This window comes from Danio rerio, chromosome 11 (assembly GCF_052040795.2).
Source record: "Danio rerio strain M-AB ecotype USA chromosome 11, GRCz13ab, whole genome shotgun sequence".
NCBI lineage: Eukaryota > Metazoa > Chordata > Actinopteri > Cypriniformes > Danionidae > Danio > Danio rerio.
The window spans coordinates 39,696,650-39,721,497 of NC_141031.1; the positions used below are offsets into that span (position 1 = coordinate 39,696,650).

The window sequence follows — 24,848 nt, forward strand, 5'->3', positions numbered from 1 at the left end:
CAATGTGAGGAGAGTTTACTCACACATGACTTGTTTTAGCGACCTTGTTGCTTTGAGTCAACAGTGCTAACCACTAAGCAACCTCACTGCCATGTAAATTACTTGTAAATAAATAAATAACTTTTATAATGATTACACTGCATACGGGAATGCATAAACATTGAACAGTATTCATCCATAATTCTCCAAAGTAAAAGCTTCTACAGTTTGGAGTGATGAAGTGTGAAACAGGAGGCTTCTCACTCACCGCCTCCACCAGGCTGGTAGCGCTGCCTCTCTTCTGCAGGTACTGGTTCCTGTACTCGGGTGGGACCTGCAGGTGAACAGGTGAGAAGTTCCTCTGCTGGTACTCAGGGTCGTCTGTGTACCACGAGCTCTTCCTGATGGATGAATGGCTGCTGCTGGCGCTGTCTCTTAGAGGACGGTCCACGCGGATGAGCGGTGTGTAGTACGGCGTCCGGTCTTTACTTGCAGGAGTTGGAGGAGGTGAAGCCCATGATCTGGTAGATCGAGTTGGTGAAAGCCTGTGAGCCCTGCTAGAGTCCAGACCCGCCACTGCCATCACCTGAAAACAAAACACACAGTGGCCAATATAAATGAACTGTTTAATTAGAAATGTACAAACATAACACTATGGTAATACTATAGTAACACACACATTTTGCATCTTCAAGATAAACTTTTCTACAATAACCTCCCTGTTTATTTCTTTCCACAATTTCTGTTTAACAGAGAGGAGATTTTTTCACCACATAATAGTTTTAAAAACTATTTTCTAATATCTGATTTATTTTATCTTTGCCATGATGACAGTAATATTTGACTGGATATTTTTCAAGACACTTCTATACAGCTTAAAGTGACATTTAGGCCGTATTTACACTGCATGGTTCAAGTCATTTAATTCTGATTGTTTTCTCCCATGTGGCACAGATTGGATATTACTCAAGTACGTGTAAGCAGGAAAAAAATCACATGGATTCCGATTTACTCAAATCAGATTCAGGCCTTGTTCGTATGTTCATATTTACCCGATATGAATTGGATCTGTGCCCTAGTGTCTGCAGTGTAAGCAGGTAGATCAGATTTTCACCTGTCAATGAGTTGTGCATCATTAAAAACCATAGCGAATAACGTCAAGTCTGACGCTTTCATTTCGGAACAGACTTCAGCAGAGTCCCAAACCTTAAATCTCATACACGAGGACTAAATACATGTTTATAATGCATGTTAACAAGAGAGAGCGAGAGCAACGTCCACCATGTAAAAATCACGCCATGGACATTACATTAAGATGCCTACTGGTTTAAAAAGTCAAAAAGTTTTCTGTCATAAACTATAGTAAAGCAACAACTTTAAAAAATTAAACCCCGTGAGCACATTAAATACAGGAATGGAGAAAAAGAGCGCTCTTTTTTTTTTATTATCGTTGTTTTTTAAATGGTCATTGCGTCTTTGCCGTGTGCTGTGTAAATGCAGACAATCGGATAAGAGTCACTTTTAAAAGATGATATAAGCATGTCAGCAAAAAAATCGGATACAGTCACAAAATCGAAATTGACCATCAAGATCTGTAGTGTAAATCTTGTTGTATAGTTATTGTATAATGATGGTTTGTTCTGTAGACTATCAAAAAAATATAGCTCAAATGGGCTAATGATTTTGACCTTAAAATGGTTAAAAAAATAAATAAAAACAGCTTTTATTCTAGCCAAAATAAAAAAAATTGACTTTACCAGAAGAAAAAATATAATTAGACATACTGTGAAAATTTCCTTGCTATGTTAAACATAATTTGGAAAATATTTATAAAAGAAAAAAAATTCAAGTGTACTTCAAGTGTACCTGCTGTTCTGGAACGAGTCATTTATACGTAACTAACTATGAACTTAATTAAGCACTACTGTTGTATTTAATGTTACCTGGTGTTGCATGAGATGTAACGGAAGAGCAGTTCGCTGGTGAGGAAGATCGTCTTGACTGCTCTGTCTGCGCAGACACTCAAAATTGAACGACGGTCTCCGATTACCTATAGACAGGCAAGATTAATATTGTCTGATTAAAACAAAACCAATTTTAAAGCCTCAAGACTTGCCTTGCGGTGTTGGAGGAAGCAGTCTTCTCTTTGGTGACCTATGTGAATCGTGATAAAGGGGCTGCTCATCATCTTCATAGTAACTGTCAGGATGATGGTAACCCCGCGGCGTCTCGTACTCCTGGTCACTGTTGGGGTACCTGCACATGGAAGTGCCATATGGTGACTAAACATTACAATAGCTCATGATTACGTTGATGTAGTGTGTGATGTAGCTCTTTGTGAAAGTACAACGTCTGCAAAGTTATAAAAACCTAATTGATTAAGTTAATAAGTTCGTTTATTCATTTTCCTTCAGCTCAGTCTCTTCCCAGCAAGCATTTTTTGTTTTTAAAAGAAGTCTAATAGATGTCTAATAGATGTCTAAACTTAGCCGTCTTGGCTAAACAGCTAAATTTGGGCTGTCAGTAAAAATCTAATAGACGTCTAAGTATAGGCCAAAACTAGACTAGTTATCAGGTAAACCGAAAATTAATGACTACACATATAGAGTCTGTCTAATCTGTCTATTTGATGACTAGTCTAGTTTTGGCCTATTCTTAGATGTCTATTAGATTTTCACTGACAGTCCAAATTTAGCCTTGTTTTAGCCAAGCTGTCTACATTTAGATGTCTATTAAACACAGATTTGTTTGCTGGGTTATTTATTAGGGGTCGCCACAATGGAATAAACCACCAACTATTCCAGCATATGTTTTACAAAGCGGATGCCCTTCTATTGACAACCCAGTACTGGGAAACACCCATACACTCTCACATTAACACACACACTATGGCCAGTTTTCTTCACCCAATTCGCTTACACCGCATGTCTTTTTGACTGTGGGGGAAATCGAAGCATCCAAAGGAAACCCACACCAACACGTATAGAACATGCAAACTCCACACAGAAATGCCAACTGGCCCAGCTGGGAATCGGACCAGTGACCTTCTTGCTGGGAGGTGACAGTGCTAACCACTGAGCCACCTCCCCATCCCAAGTTATTGTCTACTAAAAGAAAGAAGCCATTTTGAACTTCCTGAAATGATGCAGTCTTCCTGCACAAACCCCTGAAGAGCTTGATTTGTGTTGCTAAAATCAACGTAAAAATCAAAATGTGCAATGTTTATTTTGTGTTTTATTAATCTGTGCATGTTATGTTAATCCACCGGAAATAATTTATTTTGTGATCTGGAATCAAAGTATGAGCATTTGCCTCTGCATTTGGATTGGCGGTCCTTCTATGCTGATGTCAGTTTAATGTCGTAATTCGACTTCTTATCAATTAGAAACTATCAGACTGGAGGTTTTGAATATCAGAAAATAGACTTTATTCTCCATAATAAAGCCGAGAAAGAGCAGAGCAGACCTCATAGCATTACATTTACATTTAGTCATTTAGCAGACGCTTTTATCCAAAGCGACTTACAAATGAGGACAAGGAAGCAATTTACACAACCAAGAGCAACAATGAATAAGTGCTATAAGCAAGTTTCAGGTCTGTAAAGTCTAAGAAGGGAAGTATTAGTAGTATTAGTATTTTTTTTTTTTTTTTGTACAGTTAGTGTGATATTCAGAGAGGCAATTACAGATTAGGAAGTGTAGTGGAGACTAAATAGTTGAGTTTTTAGTCGTTTCTTGAAAGTAGCGAGTGACTCTGCTGTTCTGATGCAGTTAGGGAGTTCATTCCACCAACTGGGCAGATTGAGCGTGAGCGTTCGCGAAAGTGATTTCTTCCCCCTTTGTGATTTCTCCTCCTGCTCCTTCTAAAGTCTCTCCTGCTCCTTCTAAAGTCTCTCCTGCTCCTTCTAAAGTCTCTCCTGCTCCTTCTAAAGCTTCTGTGTGTTTCCAAAATCTTTATACAGGTTATTTTGACACACCCCTATGTGTCTCTTTATAACTCTTGACCATTTTTGAATAGGTTTTCTAATCTAAGGGGTCCTGCTATTCTTGGCTCTCAGCCCACTAGCTCATGTCAACAAAGATGTTACAGGTCTATGTCAGCAAAGTATAGATGCAACTTATGCAAAGGAACTAAGTGTTTACATACATTGTTATGATAGGATAATAACTTGATAATATGTTACTCATTCTAACTTCTGACACATATAGCTTCATACAAGTATTTAACATATATGATCAGTGCTTTACATATTCAGTTATTCTACACAATCAGTCACTCAGCCTTCTCCTAGTGTTGCTCCTGTGCAGGCATGCTCATCTTACACAGTATTTTTAACACACGCTGGTATGTTTGCTGCAAACACTATATACATTTTGAGAAGAGAAAATTAACTGCTTTACACTTTGAAAATACTTCATACAGAGAGAATAAAATCTTCTTCATTAACTGCTTCCGCCACAATATTCTTAACCTGTCAGCGATTCAAATCATGCCGTGTGAAATGTGTTCTGATTGAAAATAATATCGGAGATTACATATAGCCAATAAAGGAAGCAGCAAAAGGAACAGCTGCAAGGCAGCTGGAGGTTTGGGGGAGAAGTTAAAAGAGCTCATTTTCAGTCTATTTGGACTCAAGAAATGGAGGGAAAGCTAGTGTAAATTTAGCAGGAAACAAAACAAAAAAGTTGAAGAAAAATTGTTAATTCCCTTCAAAAGCCAAGTAAGCAAAATAGGTACATTTTCTACTGCACTAAAGCCTTCTATGTAGTTAATGACACAAGATAAACTTATGCGACCTCGCATTGTTTCCATGTAACTTCTCGCATGTGTTGTGAGACAAAGTTTGGAAAAAGTTGTCAGCGATTCTTCTTATTTTAAAGTCATGCAGTGTCTATCCATCCTGCAGTGTAAACAAAGCAGCGATGAAATGCTACCCCAATTAGTCATGCAGTGTAAAAACATCTGACACGACTACTTTGAAAATCATGCAATTAGGCATTAGTTTACAACAAAGAAATGATGCACATAAAGAAAGCCCCACCCCTTATTCGATATTTTGTCAATATAAATATAAAAGTCTCAGCAACTTAACAGTTCACACAGATTCAACATGTTAAGAAGGATATGTCTATAAAAAACCAAATCAACTTTGCACGCACCTAAAAAGTATAAGGACTTACATTTGGCATCATTATTTATTTGTATCACTGCTTAAAAGTGTTGAGGAAAAGCTAAAATTAGCATTTGATAAGGAGTTCTGGAATGGCAACTGTTGCTGGAAGTCCCTTAATCCATGTATAAGCAATGTGGTGATCATTCTTTTGCTGTGGGATGTCCCAAACTGTGGAATTTCCTCCCTACAGAACTTCACACCATCACGAATGTGGCACTATTTAAAGCAAAACCTAAAACCTATTTATTTTTTAATTGCTTTTGATATTCAGTAGTTTTAGTTGTCTTACTGACATTGTTGTTTTAATTATGTTCTTCATCATCTTCTGTGTTTTAATGTGTGGTTTTGTTTTATTGCTGTAAAACACTTTGGTCAGCCGCTGGGTTGTAGTAAGGTAATACATAATTGAAGTTGATTGCTTGACTGAGTTTTGGGTTCTGAAATGTGCTGTAAGTAGTTGACCAATCACAACAGACTGGGCCATCTGACCAATCACAGCAGAGTAGTCTCTAAAAAAGGTGGGTTTATTCCATGCAAACTTTTCTCTAATTTTTGGCCTTCCATCCGCACTAATACAGCGTTTGTAGAAAACAAAAGCGTATCCTTTTGAAAATACTGTCCAAGATACATTTGAAAAAGCATTCGCGTTGCACTGTGAACTTTGCAAACGATGACGCATTTTAGTCATGACATCCATTCAACTAACATGGTGGAGGATATTGTAAAGCAGATGTTTTGTGGTTTAATGGTAGTTTGTACATGCTCCATATTGACTCTCGTCAAAGGGCACAGAATGTTTATGTCACAATCACCAGCAATCTAATCCTCTGAGATAGCTAAAGGACTACAAATCAGCTGGTATATGGACTACAAGTTCCAGTCATGCACCACACACACACACCTGTTCCAGATCTTGATTAATTACACTCACACAGCTGGGAGCTGCTCAAAGACTGATTAAATGGACTTTAAATACAGTGCACACATCAACCTCTTGGCTGAGTCTTGTTGTACAGTCTTGTGAACATTACGAAGCGATTTCCTTGCCTCACTTAGCCGTGTTTTTGACCCTCGCTTTGTTTGTTTATTTCTGTCTGCTGCCTACCTTTTGACAATCTGCCTGTGTATTCGACTACGACACTGGATGGTTTGCTTCTGATTGTGACCATTGCTAGTCTGTCAGTTCGTAATAAACCTGCATTTAGATCCGCACTGTCCAGCGCCCACTTCATATTACAGTTTACTGGAAGCTGCCGTTCAGTGGCAAAAGCAGATGACTTTTGTGACATTTTGCTGCTGACATTATTCTGTCTTTCAAAGAGATGTAAAGTAAATAAACAGCAGGCAGATATGACAGATAAAAGCAACATACATCTGTGTGCATGCGCAGTGCTGAACACAAGACCTTTGATTGATGTAAACTAATTGAAGGAGACCCCAAAAAAAACCCAGCAACCATTATTTTGATGTGATTGTTCACATAACAGCTTTACCTATCACCCGATAGCATGCTGTCATCTTCATAAAACTCCTCTCCGCTGTAATACTCTCCAGAGTAGCGATCTTCTTCATACTCCTCTTCGCGGCGTATCGTGGGTCGTCTTCTGTCGCTGCCCTGCGATCTGCGTGAAAGTCAAGAGGTCAGTGAGAGGCCGATTAGATGGCATTCAACAAACCAGCGAATAACCATGCAGTACCATGCAGACGTACAGCTCCGGAGAGCAGCAATGCAGATAGACCTCTTTAGTAAACAAGCAAAATCGTACAAAGACAGCAAATCAGCAGTCGTAGCCTTGCTAGCTTCTGTGTGTATTAGACAAGATCTCTAGTTTTAAGATTCTTGTTCCAACTGAAAATGTCCGTGCCCTTGAGACTTTTTCAATGACTAAATCACAGACCTTAAATCAGGGGTGTCAATCTACAGTGCATTAAAGTTAAAGTAAACTGACATTTAACAAAAATTGAGCTGTGAAAGGAGTACAGTGTGTTTAATATAAATACTTTTGTTGTTGTAAAGTAGCTAACTAGTGTCACAGCACAAACTTTAGTGTGCCAGAGTCACATCAAAATGTCTAAAAATGAAACAATAAAAATGTATATAAAATATATATATATATATATATATATATATATATATATATATATATATATATATATATATATATTTATATATATTTTTGAAGATGCTACATCTCTATTTTCCTCAGAAAGCAGTACTTAAATTTTTTTATTTTAAATTATTTACATATTAAAATTGACAAAATCAGATCAAAATGTAAAAAAATATATATTTTTATTTTTTAATATGTTTTTAATGTTAATATAATATATTATTATAAGATAAGAATAAATAAAGATTCATTTGCCTACATAAACACAATTTTAATAAATGAATAATATATTATGCGTTGGTGTAAAATATATTTATTTAATATAAAGCTTGCACCCTAAAAAAGTCTAAAAGTTGTATGTGACTATTTTTTATTTACTTATATTTAATAAAAAAAAAGTTTACTGTATAGTTTACTGCTTAACTATAGTACTTTCAAAAAAGTGTCTTCCTTGGCGATTTTAGGCTGTGCACATTGTATGTTAATTATTCAGCATACAACAAAGAAAAAAAAAAGATTCTATAAATTATAAATAAGAAGAAAATATTAAGCAAACTATGCATCTATCCCTCACATCTATGCTTCTCTCAAATAATATAAATAAATTTAAAAAAAAATTAAAAAATATATATATATATATATATATATATATATATATATATATATATATATATATATATATATATATGTCATCTACTTAAAGGCCTTTAAAATTAAGAGACAAGCAGCCCAATACAAATAATCTGAACATTCCTGCAGAAGTGAGCTTAAAGGACAACTCTTGATTTGGAAAAACATATCTGAATTAAATATAAATTGTGTTTCGTGTTATTTCTATTTTAATTAAATATCTAATGAGTTCTCCTTTAAGACAACCATTTTGTTTTATTAGCATTGGTTATCCAGCAGAAACATGCAGCAAGCCCCGCCTCCTTCCCTTTCATTAGCCAATCACCACACACAGAGACCCAGAAGAAGCATTCTCACTTGTTTATGTTTTACTAGACGATTTAATTAAAGCTTTGAAGCAAGTCTATGTGTGTGTGTGTGTGTATGAAGCCCTGTCCCAAATAGCGCTCTCTCTGTTATATTTACTGCGCCATTTGGGATAAAGCCCAATACCATTACCTTCACAATTCTGCATGTCATTCTGTTTTTCTACAAACATTAGTACCTGCTATGTGAACATATAATACCTAATGTAACATACCTAATATATGTCTCATAGTAGCGCCTTCTGTTCCAGAAAGCAGAGAGATGGTTAAGAGAAAGCATTTCGGTTAGGAAGGAAAGAGAGAAAGGTGGAGAAAAGCAGGGGAGTAGGGAAAGGAAGTTGATGGACACATATATCACACAGTATACACAGGATATATACAGAATTTGTAATATATGTGAGGCTGTTTTCACACTTGCTTTAAATCGCATATAAGCACTAGAATATAGAATGTCTGGTTTGCTTGTTGAAATTGGCACAAAACTGCCAGATTAAAGTCTCAAATATTAATGTATAATATTTAATATCTATAATAATAGCAAAATTATTGTTTTATTAATGTGCCAGCTGACATTATACTCGTGAAATATAGTAGTGAAATATTATTCCTCATTATTCTGAGGTCAGTTCAACAATCATTTTGACAATAATACTTATCATAATCATAATCTTTCCGAATTTCTTAAATCCTAAGCCAAAGTCATTATAGATACTTAACCCGATATACATTTTTCGCTCTCTTGTTGTTAAGAGCGAAATATGTCCCAGGAGCTACATATTTTAATGTTCCCTAAACCCAACCTATAGTGTTTTCAAAAGCACCTACTGACACACCAACCCCCTTCCCTAAACCCAACCGATAGTGTTTTCAAAAGCACAGACTGACCCACCCACCACTTTCCTTAACCCAACCGATAGTTTTCAAAAGCACCGGCTGACCCACCCACTCCTTTCTCTAAACCCAACCGATAGTGTTTTCTAAAAGCACTGACTGACGCACCCACCCCCTTCCCTAAACCCAACTGATAGTGTTTTAAAAAACAATCCAGAAAAAAAGAAAAGCCTTTGTGGCCGCCTGATTTTTACCATGTTTTTAGATCTTGCACGTTCTCACCCTGTTATTTACTTGTTTATTTATTTATATATTTTTTGCCTTTTATTTTATCTGCTTCCTTGAACCATTCTTTGACGGATTCAAACTCCATTGTCACCGTCGACTCCGTTCTGCTTCTCAAGTCTGCCGATTTACGTAGCGAGTCACTGGGCAAACTGGTAACAGCGGAAAAAAAAAGTCCACACGGAGGTAAACGGTCAGCCGGAAATGCGAAAAGAAACAGAAGCCGTTGACGTCGTCATATCGCCCCGTAGCATTAGTTTTAAAAACAAAATGCAGCCATATGTACCTCCAGCTACATAATTCGCTCTTACCAGAAATGTATACGGGGCTACATATTCACAATGAGCCTGTGTTGAGCCACTAAATGCTCTAGACTGAAAACCAACACTACCTCGTGTTATTTGTTTACATTATCACCAATTAAAAGTTTACATTTTTTGAGTTTATATGACATTTGTACACCTGCTTAAGCTCACTGATGAACTGATATCAAGTTTCTAAAAATTGTAAATTAAATCAAACAAAAATTTACACTAACTAAAAAAGAAATATTTAGTTTGATAGTGGGATTTGGATTCGTGAAAACACCTTGCAGAAAACATGGCATCACCACAGTACGATAATGGATCAAAGTAAGAGAAGAAATTTGGGTAGGACCGGTTTGATTAAAGGTGAATAAATGGAGAAAAATGAAAATAATTTAAAACCTGAGGTGGGACATTAGCAAATATTTGTCGAAATTTTTAATACAAAAATGATTAATAGTGAATTGCATTGTAAAGACAAATGTTCAAATCAAACAAACTGCTTAGTTAGTCAATGCTGTAAATTTGCAGGACCGACTTTAAATGATTGCAAAATATGCATGGGGAAGCCTTTTTTCCCCCACACGAAATTCTCATGGGATTGGATTTATTCGCCAAACAATGTTAAATGTGACCACATCAGCTGATGACAATGTAGATGAATAATCATTTCAAGAGTATACAGTATGAATGTTCAGTTTAAAAGTAAAAAAGTACTTCAGGAGTTGAATAAATCTTTAAAAACCAAAATGGTAACACTTTATTTTGATTGTCCATTTGAGTATTAGTAGACTGTCTGCTTACTATCTGTTGATACGGCTCCTTCCGCAAACGTTTAACTGACTTTAAGAAACTTTGCAAAAACAACTTACACTAACCCTAACCCCAACCTAACAGTCTACTTATAATCTATTGAGAATTAGTTGCAATGTAACTTAAATTCAACAAACTCACCATCAAAATAAAGTGTAACCACTAAAATTCCTGAAGCAGAAATTGGTTCAAGAATGAATCTCATTGGTATTAATGAGATTACACCAAACCATAAATTGTTGACAAATACAAATTAACTGATCAAGAGCAAGATGTTGAACGAACATTCACCTTTGCCCATGAGGGGTCCTGGGCTTGTCGTATTCTCCGTAATATGACCCTGGGTAGCCATTAGCGGGAGCGTGTTCGTAGTAGCGATTGTGTCCACCATTGGGTAAACTGGACACGTTGGCGTTGTTGAGGTTGATGTTGGTGGACTTGGGCGATTTGTTGTAGGAGTTGTTGTGATGATGATGATGGTGATGGTGGTGGTGGTGACGATGATGGTTTTGCTGTGCCATGGCATTGGCGCGACCCAGACGCCCCACGGGCTGCTCCATGTGGACGTAATGTGGGGGCGGCTGCACCTGCAGGGGGCGCTGTGTGGCGTTTGTTTGGTGGCCAGAGCTCCTCCGGGGGTCTCCGTTTATGTGGTTGATGTGGTTGCCAAAGAGTCCTCCGTTTCGCTGTGGATAAATACTTGTTCTTGTAAGTTCAACAAAATGCGCAATGGACTTAAGTCAGCATTGACACCATATTTAAGTTCTCAGAAGATCAGTTTATTACAATAGCGAACTACATTGTAACTACGATCAATTCAATCAATACACAATCAGTTTGTGCTGGGACAACATTGAAGAATTCAAATTTAAGGAAGTTTTTACAAATTTAAGTGGATTGAACATAAAACAATTGAGTTGTCCCAAAAAATCCTCAATAATTGTGCTGTTTCAGCTTTAATTAGGTAATTTGAACAAACAGCAAAAAATATTTTTTGAGTGCAGTTTTGTCATTCACCACTCCATTTTTTATGTCAATGTTTTTATTATTCATCATCTACACTGTAAATAATTTTAAGTCAGTACAAAAAAAAAATCCTTACGTCCTTCCGCTTTTTTCACTTTTGAAAACATCAGCTGCACTGATCTATAATTATTTGTCAGTTATACAAAAAGCATTTAGTTGGGTTAACATAAGATTAATGATTTTCTGGAGAGGTGAACTACTTTGTAACAAAAGTTTTTAAGTTGTGGCAACAAAAAAGATTTGTCTGCAGAACTGGAATACCAGAAGTTGAGTGAACAAAAAAAAAAGTTTAGTTTTTTCTCATAGTTTTTTCACTTTTAATTGTTAGGACAGTAGAGAGTATAGACAGGAAAGCGTGAAGAGAGGGGAAGGATCGCATAGAACCTCGAGGCAGGAATCGAATTTTAGTCGCCCTAAACCCTGGAATGCCATTTATCGACGCACTAACCTCTACACCATTGGCGCAGATGTGTACTCAACTTTTAAAAACATCAGTTACACTGACCTAAAATGTCTGAAATTGAGTAAACAAAAACTCGTATGGAAATTAGAAATAATACATTATCAGAACAAACAAACGTATTTCAATAAAAAAAAACAAAAAAAAAAACAGGAAGGCATGCTTCACATGTGAAGCATTAAGAAGCATTTTTCTGTTTGTCCTGCCATGTTTTGATCTTTGTCTTGTTTACAGTTATTGTTGTTTTGCCTCCTGTCCTGATTCTAATTCTGTGTCTAATTAATACTTTGTTAACATTTGTCTCTGTTTTAGTTGTTTTTTCAATTGAAATATGTTTGTTTGTTCTGATAATGTATTATTTCTTAGTACCAATTAGTACCAAGTTTTTGTCCACTTAACTTCAGACATTTTAGGTCAGAGCAACTGATGTTTTCAAAAGTTGAGCACACATCGGCCGCAATGGTGTAGTGGTTAGTCCGCTGACACATGGCACTCGAGTCGAGTTTGATTTCCACCTTTAGGTCCTATACCAATTCTTCCCTTCTCTCCATGCTTTCCTCTCTATACTCTACAGTCCTATCTATAAAAAAAGATGAGTACACTAAAAAACTAAAGGAAATAAGGATCATGTTTTTTGTTTTGTTTTTGTTTTTTGACTGAACTTCAGGCATTCCAGTTCTGCAGACAAAAAAAGACAACAAAAAAATTCAGCTGGCACAATTTAGAAAGTTTTGTTACAGAGTAGTTCACCTCTCCAGAAAACTAATCAATAATCTTATGTTAACCCAACTAAATGTTTTTTTGTATTACTGACAAATCATTTTAGGTCAGTGCAGCTGATGTTTTTAAAAGTTGAGTGAACAAGAAAAAAAAAGGAAAGGAAACAAGGATTGTGCTTTGATGTTGTACTGACTTAAAATTATTTACAGTGTAGAAAAACTGTTTTTAAAAGTGATTCCATTGATTTAGGCCATGTCCACATGTACACGGGTATTTTTATGAACCCGTATTTTTCCCTGCTTTTATTTTTTTTTAAAAAGTCTCCGTCCACATGAAAAACACACTGTGAAGCATGTTAAGGGCACGCGGAACCAACTGCTGGTGACAATGACACTTATGTTCAGTCCACACCAAATATGGAATTAAGGCCTAATACTAATTCTATTTTTGTACCCCTACCCCTTGGCCCTTGAAACAGATTGTGAAGGGGAAGGGTGTCAAAGTTTACCCCTAAGAAATCGGACAGCACTACAACACCTGCACACGTCATCATATATCATCGCCATCTCTTACTTCATAAGCGATCAACGATCACAACTGTTGTAGTTATTCCAGTTGTGTTATTATTATTTTTTTTGGTATTTATCTTCAAGAAATCACCGAAGGCATATATCATGTTATCATTATAATATAATGTGGCAATAAGCTTGTAACTGTACTGTGCATTTACACCATGGCCATATTCATCTATGCATACACATGAAAACAACATTGACGTTATATCAGACACTTTAAAAAGCTCATTCCTAGCCACTAGACTTTCCTGACAGGGGATTCGAGAGTTATCAAGTGGCAGAATGTTGTGGAACTGGCTGCTAAACATGAGTTTAATTTATAAGGAGCGAAATTTAGCGGTTTTAATTTTAGAGTTTTTTTTTCTTAAAGCGTGACGGTAAAACACAAACGTGGTTATGAATGTATTAAAACATATGCTTGTTTGTTGTAATAATTTGTGCATCTCGTTCCTTTTGTAGCTACTTTATTCTCGGAAATTTTCTTACCACTTGGTTTCAAGTGTGGTCCTGAAAAATCTTAATTTCAAGGGGTATCTAGCCCTTCCCCTTAGCACTACGCCTTTAAGTTAAAGAGAATTAGGACACCACTATCATTTCACGTGAACGTGCAAAACAAGGGGTAGGGGTAAGAGGAAGGAGCTAAGGGATAGAATTGAACTTCAGCCTAAGAATTTGCACGAGTAAATTGCATACAAAATAATGCCAACATGAAAACAGAGGTGGATTACTGTCCTGTAGGCGAACGGTACAAAAATGCAACACGTTTGGAGAAAATGCAAAAAATGTTGCCTCATTTGCATCTTCCATGTTTGGCAGAAAAAAGGGGCCCACTCTTTATATTAAGTGGCCTTAACTAATATGTACTTACATAGGAACTAATAGTTTGTAACAATGTACTTATTGTGTAAACGAATGTATTTACTGTGTATTTATGCTTGATTAAATACATGTACGTAATTACATTTGTAACTAACTTTTGTAATTACATTTGTAAATACACTGTTGACCATCCCTTACACCTTAACCCACCCTTAAACCTACCCTTGCCACCAAACTTGTCCATAACCCAACCTCTATCCCAACTCAAAAGCACCACAAGTGTTCTCAAATACATTATAAACACAGTACGTACATTGTATTTATTTTTTGATGTAAGTACATAGTAGTTAAGGACACTTATGACCATTTATGTGAAGCTGCTTTGACACAATCTACATTGTAAAAGCGCTATACAAATAAAGCTGAATTGAATTGAATTGAACTTAATATAAAGTGGGACCGAAAAAAGAAAACAGCAGACATGCTGACATCGTGAGGCGAAAACTCCAGTTTTAGTGTCCACACAACCACACTGTACGATAGTTTCGGAAAATCTTCACCCTGGCCAGAGTTTTGAGAAAGTATCCGTTTCAGTCACCTGACACAGCATTTTTATGTGAACACACAGCAAAACCACAAAGAAAAAAAGTGTAATTTTGAAAATACCTGTGCTTGTGTGGACAGCGCCTTAGTTATTTTGTATCAGTCACATTGGAGTTCAAATAATCAGAAAATGTATTAAAGTTTAATACGATGAACAACTCTTAAAAGATAGCATACAGGCTATACTGTATAAGACATCCTTCAGCCGATGAAATAAACAAACAATTGTACTTCAAAACTTAAATATGGTGTCTTTGTTTCTCAAGGCTACAATTTTAGATTGCCATTTTCAATGATCTCATGGGAAAAAGAAGTTGGAAAGGAGGTAAAATGGCGTATGGTGTGAGTGAATTTCATGAACTGATTAAATCTGACCTCAACAGAAATGCAGATTACATGTGCGCTAAAGAAAACAGTCATTACTACAAACCTAATTTAGCCTCCGATAATGTTAACTGATTGTGGATTGCCAACTTGGCGAATTTATCCCTATAACTGAAATGTGTACGACCTCTAGGAATGGTGAACACTTCATCACATCTCCCCTAAGGAACTGTTACTATTAAAAAGCAGCTCAGAGCTCTTTGTATTTGTACCAGGCAGTTAAGGAAAGGCAATAAGGTGCAGATCGATTTTATAAGGAGAAAGGGGTCATAAAAGGTGAGTAATTTACCCTATAAATTTCTTCGTCCTCCTCTGGTATAAAGTCTACTAGCTCATCATCCTGCAGGTCACATGATATCGCACGGCGGATTTCTGGCCCAATGTCATGCAGCGTACGAAGGCCAGCCTGCAACCATGATGACAAGATAGCTAAAGGAGCGCTCTTCAATGGAAAGCAGAGACCCTCACACACACATGCCACCAGGGGGCGCTTGACCAGACACATTTACACAAACAGGCTTGACGAGACACTTCCAGACAGGACAAATTCATGAAGGATGGCGACAATCACAGCAGACAAAGAGGAAAAACATACCAAAGTGCGTCCATATTTGTGTGTGACATACAACTTTACACTTTAGCTAAGATGCTAGGCTTTACTGTGACTTTCTGAAAAGGCCACAGATGCTGTTCAAATGGCTGGCTGAAAGAAAATTATGTTTGCAGAGAAATCAAACACATTGGTGTTTGATTTATGAGGATGAAGACCAACACGATGTCTTAAAAACAATGATACATGAGTTATAACTCTGAAGTGATGGTAAACAAGTACAGAACTACATATAAAACAGACAGAAATTCATTTGCAGATCACCATCATCACATTGAGGGATCCGAGCTAAAACAACATTAGGGCATCCAGAAACAGAGAGATACAGTTGAGGTAAAGAGGTCTCATGCAAAGAAAGTGTGCAGACAGTAAATTAAGACAAATTTCAACAGATTTCTTTTGAACTGTACATTATGTTTACACTGACAGTGAACATCATATTATATTTTATTATCTACAGTGCTCAGCATAAATGAGTACACCCCTCACAGATCTCTCCTTTAAACAAATATTTTCAATAAGATGCTTTACAAACGAATTTGCGTATAAACAGTTGAAGTCAGAATTATTAACCCCCCTTTGATTTTTATTTTCTTTTTTAAATATTTCCCAAATTATGTTTAACAAAGCAAGGAAATTTTCACAGTATGTCTGATAATATTTTTTCTTCTGGAGAAACTCTTATTTGTTTTATTTCAGCGAGAATAAAAGCAGTTTACATTATTTTAAGCTATTTTAAGGTCAAAATTATTAGCCCCTTTAAGCTTTTTATTCTTTTTTTTTTCAAAAGTCTACAGAAAAAAACACTGTTATACAATAACTTGCCTAATTACCCTAACCTGCCTAGCTAACCTAATTGACCTAGTTAAGCCTATACATGTCATTTTAAGCTGTGTAGAAGTGTTTTGAGAAATATCTAGTAACATATTATGTACTGACATCATGTCTAAGATAAAATAAATCAGTTATTAGAGATGAGTTATTAATGGGGTTTGCCCTTAGGCAAAGTCCATTCTTACTATTGTGGTTTATTATTCTTAATTCTGCCAAAAGTTCGGCGCGTAACTTGTCCCGCAGCTTTCGCCCCAGACCCTTGAAAGTGGTGTCAAATCGTCCGGTTCTATCGGGAATGGTGTGCTATGACTTTTATAAGCGGTGGGGGGTTTTTTGGCCCCGCAGGGGCCAAAAAACCTGCCCAAAAATCCCATAGACTTAACATTGAGCCGAACTTTGACGAATCACAGCGCCGAGTGTGAATTTCATAGAATTATGGGATTCACAGCATCTGTAGGGGGTTGCAGCCTAAGTGAGAACATACCTCGCAAGGGGGTATAAGTTGCACCTCTGGGGCTCTAGGACGTCCCAAAGTTCTCCCATTGACTTACATTGGCCCCATTGACTCCCATTCATTTTTCTAGAAGAGCACTAAACGCGCCGCGAAATGGGACGACCTTTAAAGCGTTGTAGCGCCAAGTGTGAAATTCGTAGAAATATGGGATTCGCAACATCTGTAGGGGGTTGCAGCCTGTATGAGAACATACCCCAAAAAGGGGTATAAGTTGTACCCATGGGGTGCTAGGACGTCCCAAAGGGGTCCCCATTGACTTTACATGGCCCATTGACTCCCATTCATTTCTTGACTCACATGTCAATCACATTACATAGCAGTGTCATACTGACTTGGGGGTTGCCTTACTTGACTGAGGCAACCAATCAGCATCTCAATATGATTTTGAAGCTCACAAGCCACGACCCCCCAAACCATTTAAAGACCCTTAATAACTGCCCCATTGACTTAACATGGGGTGGGATGTCCCATTGCACATCCCATTGACTTCCATTATAAAGGTCACACATCTATAACATTACATAGGAGTGTCATAGAGACATGGGGGTGGGCTCATTGGACTCAGACAACCAATGAGCTTTTCAATATGATAATGAAGCTCACAAGCCACGCCCCCAAACTGGTCCCATAGACTGCCATTATAACTGGTCTACATGCATATCTTTGCTTAGCAGTGTCCTATTGACTTGGGGGTTGGCTCATCTGACTAAGACAACCAATGAGCATCTCAATATGATAATGAAGCTCACAAGCCACGCCCCCAAACGGGTCCCATAGACTGCCATTAAAATAGGCCTAGATGCATATCTTTGCATAGCAGTGTCATAGAGACATGGGGATTGGTTCATTTGACTTGGACAGCCAGCCACATTCAAGTTCACTCTGTAATCTCGCCCATAGCAACAAAACAGAGTACCCTAGCAACCATTCATCAACAGCTATATCTCAGCATCAGAACATCGTAGAGACTTGGGGATTGGCTCGTTTGACTCATGCTAGCAAACGGAACTTCCTATATGCTAAACATGCTAGCAGTGACTAGCTACATGCTAATATTGACTAGCCAAGTACTGTAACTTACTAGAAATGCTTACTAAGTATAAATATTTCATCAGGCATGTATGTGAGGCTTGCCTAGTAACCACCCAGGGTACCCTAGCAACTGCCTAGCAACCACCCAAATTACCCTAGCAACCACCTGGCAACCACCTAGCAACCGCCTAGTAACGTCTTAGTAAGGGCCTAGCGACCACTCAGGACACCCTAGCAACCGCCTAGCAACGCCTTAGCAACCACTCAGAATACCCTAGCAACCACATAGCAACACCTTAGCAACCACCTAGCAACCACTTGGGACACCTTAGCAACTGCCTAGCAACACCTTAGCAACCACCTAGCAACCACTCAGGACACCCTAGCAACCGCCTAGCAACCACATAGAATACCCTAGCAACCACCTAGCTACACCTTAGCAACCACCTAGCAACCACTTAGGACACCTTAGCAACCGCCTAGCAACACCTTAGCAACCACCTAGCAACCATTTAGGATACCCTAGCAACCGCCTAGCAACAACATAGAATACCCTAGCAACCACCTAGCAACACCTTAGCAACCACCTAGCAACCACTTAGGACACCTTAGCAACCGCCTAGCAACACCTTAGCAACCACCTAATAACCACTCAGAACACCCTAGCAACCGCCTAGCAACACCTTAGCAACCACCTAGCAACCACTCAGGACACCCTAGCAACCGCCTAGCAACACCTTAGCAACCACATAGCAACCACTTAGGACACCTTAGCAACCACTCAGAACACCCTAGCAACCATTCAGAACACCTTAGCTACCAAAACAAATACATTGTACCCCATCGATTTGCCACGCAAACCCCATTCACATTTCCTTTAGGAAATGTACAATTCTAGTTAAAACTATTATCTTTAAAATGTGTTGAAAAAAACTTTTCTCAGTAAAACAGAAACTGGGGGATAAAATAAACAGGGGGGCTAATAATTCTGACTTCAACTGTGTTACCAGCAACGTGTAAAATGTATATAATACATATAATCGAACGTCAAAGCATGAAATGATTGCTACTATATACATTGCCTAGGCATTCTATAGAATGCAGAGTTGCTGTGTGGCAAAGTGTGTAACTGGCCAACACTTGCCATTTTTCCTGCAACTGATGTTGGCGGTAACGCTTGGGCAGTGGTGGAAAGAGTACTGAAAAATCATACTTAAGTAAAAGTACCATTACTTGCCAAAAAATGTAGTGCGAGTAAAAGTAACTTTTGTAAATATTACTTAACGTATGAGTAAAAAGTAACCCTGTCAAAAGTACTCAAGAGTAGTAAGTATAGTGAGTATTACGCTGTAAAAAGCTGATGCATTTACATGTCATTTGTGGATGTGTGTAAACGCAACATTCTGTAGTGCATTTAGTTTTTGCCCAGCAGGCACACAACATCATAAGACGTTAATATTAAGTTAGATTTAGGTTGTGATGTCAGGTGACCAACTATACACCACTTCTCTTGGGTCGTTGTTTGATGATGGTTATCAAAGCATGTGTATGTTGAACATTATTGTAAGACAGCGTATTGCCGGTACGAGGTTCCACTACCACATCACAGACGATATTTCCATAATTCTTCTCACAAAATCAGTGTATATTATCCGGCTGAGGTTCCAGAGACACTCTCCTTTAACTTTTCCCTGTGGATTATTGTGTGATCATTTCGGAAGGGAATGGAGTACTAGGACAGGAATCACACAACTGTATGTTGACATGCAACGAAAGCTTTTGTTGTGCTGTTCTGAAACTTAAATGCCTTGGAATTGTACCGAATGCCTAGGAAACGTGTGCAAAATCTTTACAAAAAAAATTATATTTCATATTTTGCCCCAAACCAACAGGCATTCTATACATTTTCTAAGGATTCTATACATTATACAATACCGGGATTTCACACATTGCCGGTAACAAATACATTAGATTAGTTATGCAGTACCAAAGTCAAAATTGGAACTAATCTAAATCCTAAAACATAAGATCACGGTCCAAAATTTAGTCCACAAAAATGAATATGTTGGGATAAATATTACATAAAATGTTAACAAACAGGAAAAATCAAGAGAAACATAAAGAATATATTTATTTAGTTGTTGCAATAACTTGTTTAAATGTATGACCTTTTTATTTTCTTAAGATGTTTGGTGACCATATTGCCATTTGATAAAACTTTTGTATAAATACGTTATAATATATTGTCTATATTCACTGAGATAAAATAAAATATTTTCAAAAGAATGTGCACTCATTTATGCTGACATATACTGTATATACAACGCTCAGCATAATTGAGGAAACCCCATATTGAAAATGATTTTTAAAAAAAAGTTTTTTATATATACTTTTCTATAACATAAATTTGGCTGTACTAGTGTTTGGACCGCTATCGCAAGTTATTTTGTTTGATAAGCTCCAGATTTGGCTTCAGTACTGACTAATTTAATGTATATGCACAGATATAATATTGTACAGCTTCCTATTAAAAACATGAATTTAAAAGAGAGATTTGTGGGGGGTGTACTTATAATGCTGAGCACTGTATATATTTAGCCTATTTAGACTGTATTTGATGTAACCATTACCTAACAGAGAACCATATAATATTAAATATTAATTCAAGTAATATTTTTTTAGTAAAAGCATTTCAGTTGACAAAAAAAATTGAGAATTCTTGGAGTAAATTACAACCCATTTTGATTTAAGTAAATAACAAAAAATAATACAAAATTACCAAAATATAATTTAAAAAATCATTGTTGTCTGACAGAGAATTAATACACACAAAATCCTCAAAGTGCAGAGATATGTAGACAGTAGGTTCTGCTTACCTGCAGTGCGATGGCCGTGTTGTTCTGTGCCGGATGAACTCCCACCAGGCCTTCCTCTTTGCGTTTCTTGAATTTCCTAAAGTAGTCCTGTATCAGGAAAGTGGCATAGAACTTCCCCACCGTTACCTCATCATCTGAGTGAACAGACCACACACACGGCTTCGCTGTCAGCAAGTAGCTTCAACGCACGCATACACACCACTGCGGTGACGCACGTTGAGAGACAAAGACTGACGCTAAGAGATGCTTTCTGTTTTTCCAACTGCTCAGTCATTTAGGGAGAAAAACAACTACAAAGTGCAAGCTAAATGCTAAAAAACTATTCTGAGTTATCAGGATTTCAACACAAATGACTACTAAACAGTAAACACAAACAGTCTTAATTAACAAACACCTCGTCTATCACCTAAATATGCTCTAGATCACATGACATCAATGCATTTCACTTTCAAGCTCGTTTACTAGGGTCACCTTCCCTACAGTTTGGGGTTGATAAGCTCATTTTAAATGTTTCTTCATCGTTACTGCCAAATATTCCTTCAGAAATCATTCTGCTACACTGACTTGGTGCTAAATATGTTACTATTTGTGATTTTGTGATGTTTAGTTAAAATGTATGATAGAAAGACAAAGATAAAGTCAAACATGTGTTTATAAAATATACTACAAATGTGTTATTTGTTAAATAAGACTGCTTTTACTTCATTTGTTTTTCCTAAAAGAAGCATTTTAAAGCCATTCAAACAAGAAATACAGATAATTAAAATAACTATTCGGAAAAATCATAAGAATTATTAGTTTTACTGTAAGATAAGCAATTAATAAATCAAAATAAACTAGACAAGTTGCTATGCATTCCCTGTTGAAAAACCCAACTTAATCTGGTAGTTGTGTTTCGAAACATTCTAGCAAGATTCTAGATGGTCTAGGTAATTAGTCAGCTACAAATGTCAAATTAAGCTAAAGAACTCTTCTGAATTATCTGGATTTCAACACAAATGGCTACTGAATAGTAAACACAAACAGTCTTAATTAACAAACACCTCGTTTATCACCTAAATATGCTCTAGATTATATGACATCAATGCATTTCACTTTCAAGCTCTGTAACTAGGGTCGTCTTCAATGTATTTGCACTACAGTTTGGGGTTGATAAGCTCATGTTAAATGTTTCTGCATCGTTACTGTTAAATAATCGTTCAGAAATCATTCTACTACACTGACTTGGTGCTAAATATGTTGCTATTTGTGATTTTGTGATGTTTAATTAAAATGTATAATAGAAAGACAAATATAAGGGTAAACATGCTTATATAATATATACTACAAATGTGTTATTTGTTAAATAAGACTGCTTTTACTTCATTTATTTTCCCTAAAGGAAGCATTTTTAAGTCATTCAAACAAGAATAACAGATAATTAAAATAATTATTATGAATAATTATAAGAATTATTAGTTTTACTGTAACAAATATGCAATTAATAAATTAAAAACAAGACAAGTTGCTTTGCATTCCCTGTTAAACCCAACTTAAACTGGTAGTTGTGTTTCGAAACATTCTAGCAAGATTCTAGATGGTCTAAGCTAGTAATTAGCTGGTTATTAGCTGGTCCATTCTTGAACTAGCATCAAACCAGCTATCAGCTGGTCAAACAGCTAACGCCCAGCTTACACCAGCTAGAAACCTGCTATCGTATTCCATAACACAGCTACCAGTTTAATTCAAATACCAGAAGTGTTAATTCACATTTTAGCACCTGACATATGCAAACATGTTAGCGTTAGCATATTAGTATAGCAATATGAGAGAGATAACTGGAAGTTACAACTGCATCAACTAAGCCAACTAACTAACTAAAATCTAATCCAATATAAGCTAAGCTTCTACCAGGAACATGCAAGCAAGCAGCACTGAGCAATATGTATTAGCACATTAGCGTAGCATTTCTTTAGGTGCATGTCTAACGTGTGTATAAATGTATACAAAGTGTTCATCTGTATGCTGGTGTCTGTGTATGCGTAAGAGTGTGTGAGAATCATTCTGAAGCAGGGGTCTGTGTCACTGTTTTAAACAAGCACTTTGGGGACAGATCAGGAAAGAAGAGGCAACATTAGTTCCATGCCACCACCCTAAAACAGAATTGCTTCAGAATATTCTGAAGATTTGAACTTTTACATGAACAGAAAGACAGTTAATGAGGAACGGAAGCTGTGGAAAAGCTCAAGCAGAGACAGGAGAGAGAGCGACAGCGTAGTAAACAGAGAAAAAGAGACATTTTTATAAGGACACAGCATGCCTGAGTTGCCATGCAAGCCCAAAGCTCAACACACAGTCTCTCTCTCACACACACACACACACACAAACACTCGTTCTCCTCCAAAAGTATTCTCATACACTCTAACACACATCATTGAGGGTCCAGTGTGGACACAGTGAAAGAACCGAGCAGGAGAGGACAGCATTCGCGACACATACGGAAACAGAACAAACATTGCAGAGACCCGACCAGGAGAAACTAAGAGCAAAACAGTGGGAGAAAGCTAGTGCTGGTGTGAGACACAAATGTTCAGTATATGTGTGTATGCTAAAATAAACCATGTTCAACAATAATGTGAGTTAAAAGATGCAGACGTTAGTGCTGTTGTGTATGCTCTGTCATGAATGCACATTTCCACTAGCAGCGACAAACTCTCAGCTGTATCACTGACCACCAGCAGGGGGAACCACTTGATCCAGAAGCTTCATGCTGGTTCTCTTCCAGATCTTCTTAATCACAGCTCGGAGCTCTTCATTCGCTTGTTCTAGGTTACCTGGATCAAAACACACAGCATGCTATAAACACAACTGCTATTGTAGCTTCTACACACTACTGTCAATATAGGTATATAAAAAAAAAAAATCTCTTATTGGCAATAGACCAAACCAAAATATTTAAGACCTATCATTTCTGAATTCAAAGCTTTTTAGGTGTTATTTATTATTATTATTACTACTATTATTATTAAAGTAACTTTTTTTGAGACATTTTAAGGATTTTAAAGACCCCCAGACACCCTGAAAATGTTTCGATTTGAATGAATAATTTGGAATCATTTAAAGTGGTGTATTGACTTCCGACTTTGATTTGGATTCAGAGCAATTTGTGCATTGACACAAGCAGTTCTGCGAGATTAAGCACGTACCTTCTGTTTTGATTTTCAATGCGGTTCTCACGAGAGCAAACAGTGTCGCGTTAAACATGACCGTGCCGTCACTGTTCAGGGGCATGTTCATAGCCACCAGCCTCTGAAATAATTACAGAGATACAAAGAAATGTAGAGGGTGAGTTGTGTGTTAGAGCATACTGTACGTTAAAACAATTTATTTATGAATACATGACTCCAACCTTGCAGGCGACTCTATGAGGACAGAGTTTCCCAAAGCCGAGAGGAGGCTGAATACGGCGCAACAACGTCACTACATCAAGATGTTTTATTCTGCCCCTGTGATAAAAGAAAACTTTGCCTTATATACAGTCTGCACAAGGAACTAGCACAGTGGAATTTCTTCCTACAAGGTACAATCAATCAATCAATCAACCAACCAACCAACCTTTATTTATATAGCATTTTACTTTAACCAAAGTGCTTACAAAATTAAAACAAATAAGTATTCTATGAATAATACAAGAATGTCAATAAAACACAAACACAATAAACTTGATGCAGTAAATGCCAAAAAACTCATCTTACTTGGCCTCTGGGTCATATTCTGACCAAATCCTCTTAAACTCATCAAGGTGATGTGGCCCCAGAATTGACCAATCACGGGTCAGATAGTCGAAGTTGTCCATGATGACAGCCACAAACAGGTTAATGATCTAAAACAAGATATCACTCAGTCTGAATAATTATTCAATGT

General features: G+C 37.0%; 1 protein-coding gene across 50 annotated transcripts in view; it reads right to left on the reverse strand.

The window, feature by feature from the left end:
- Positions 1 to 24,848, reverse strand: part of cacna1da (calcium voltage-gated channel subunit alpha1 Da) — a 184,200-nt gene that overhangs the window by 3,568 nt on the left and 155,784 nt on the right. For 35 of the 50 annotated variants that reach the window (XM_087272077.1, XM_087272082.1, XM_087272079.1 and 32 more), the window contains 11 exons: positions 24,680 to 24,807; positions 24,334 to 24,430; positions 24,131 to 24,233; positions 23,657 to 23,758; positions 20,946 to 21,079; positions 15,369 to 15,485; positions 10,784 to 11,178; positions 6,646 to 6,774; positions 2,096 to 2,235; positions 1,923 to 2,029; positions 248 to 565 (listed from right to left, as the gene is read on the reverse strand). In XM_087272077.1, coding sequence (XP_087128203.1) covers positions 248 to 565; positions 1,923 to 2,029; positions 2,096 to 2,235; positions 6,646 to 6,774; positions 10,784 to 11,178; positions 15,369 to 15,485; positions 20,946 to 21,079; positions 23,657 to 23,758; positions 24,131 to 24,233; positions 24,334 to 24,430; positions 24,680 to 24,807 — 1,770 coding nt within the window. 50 annotated transcript variants of the gene reach the window in all.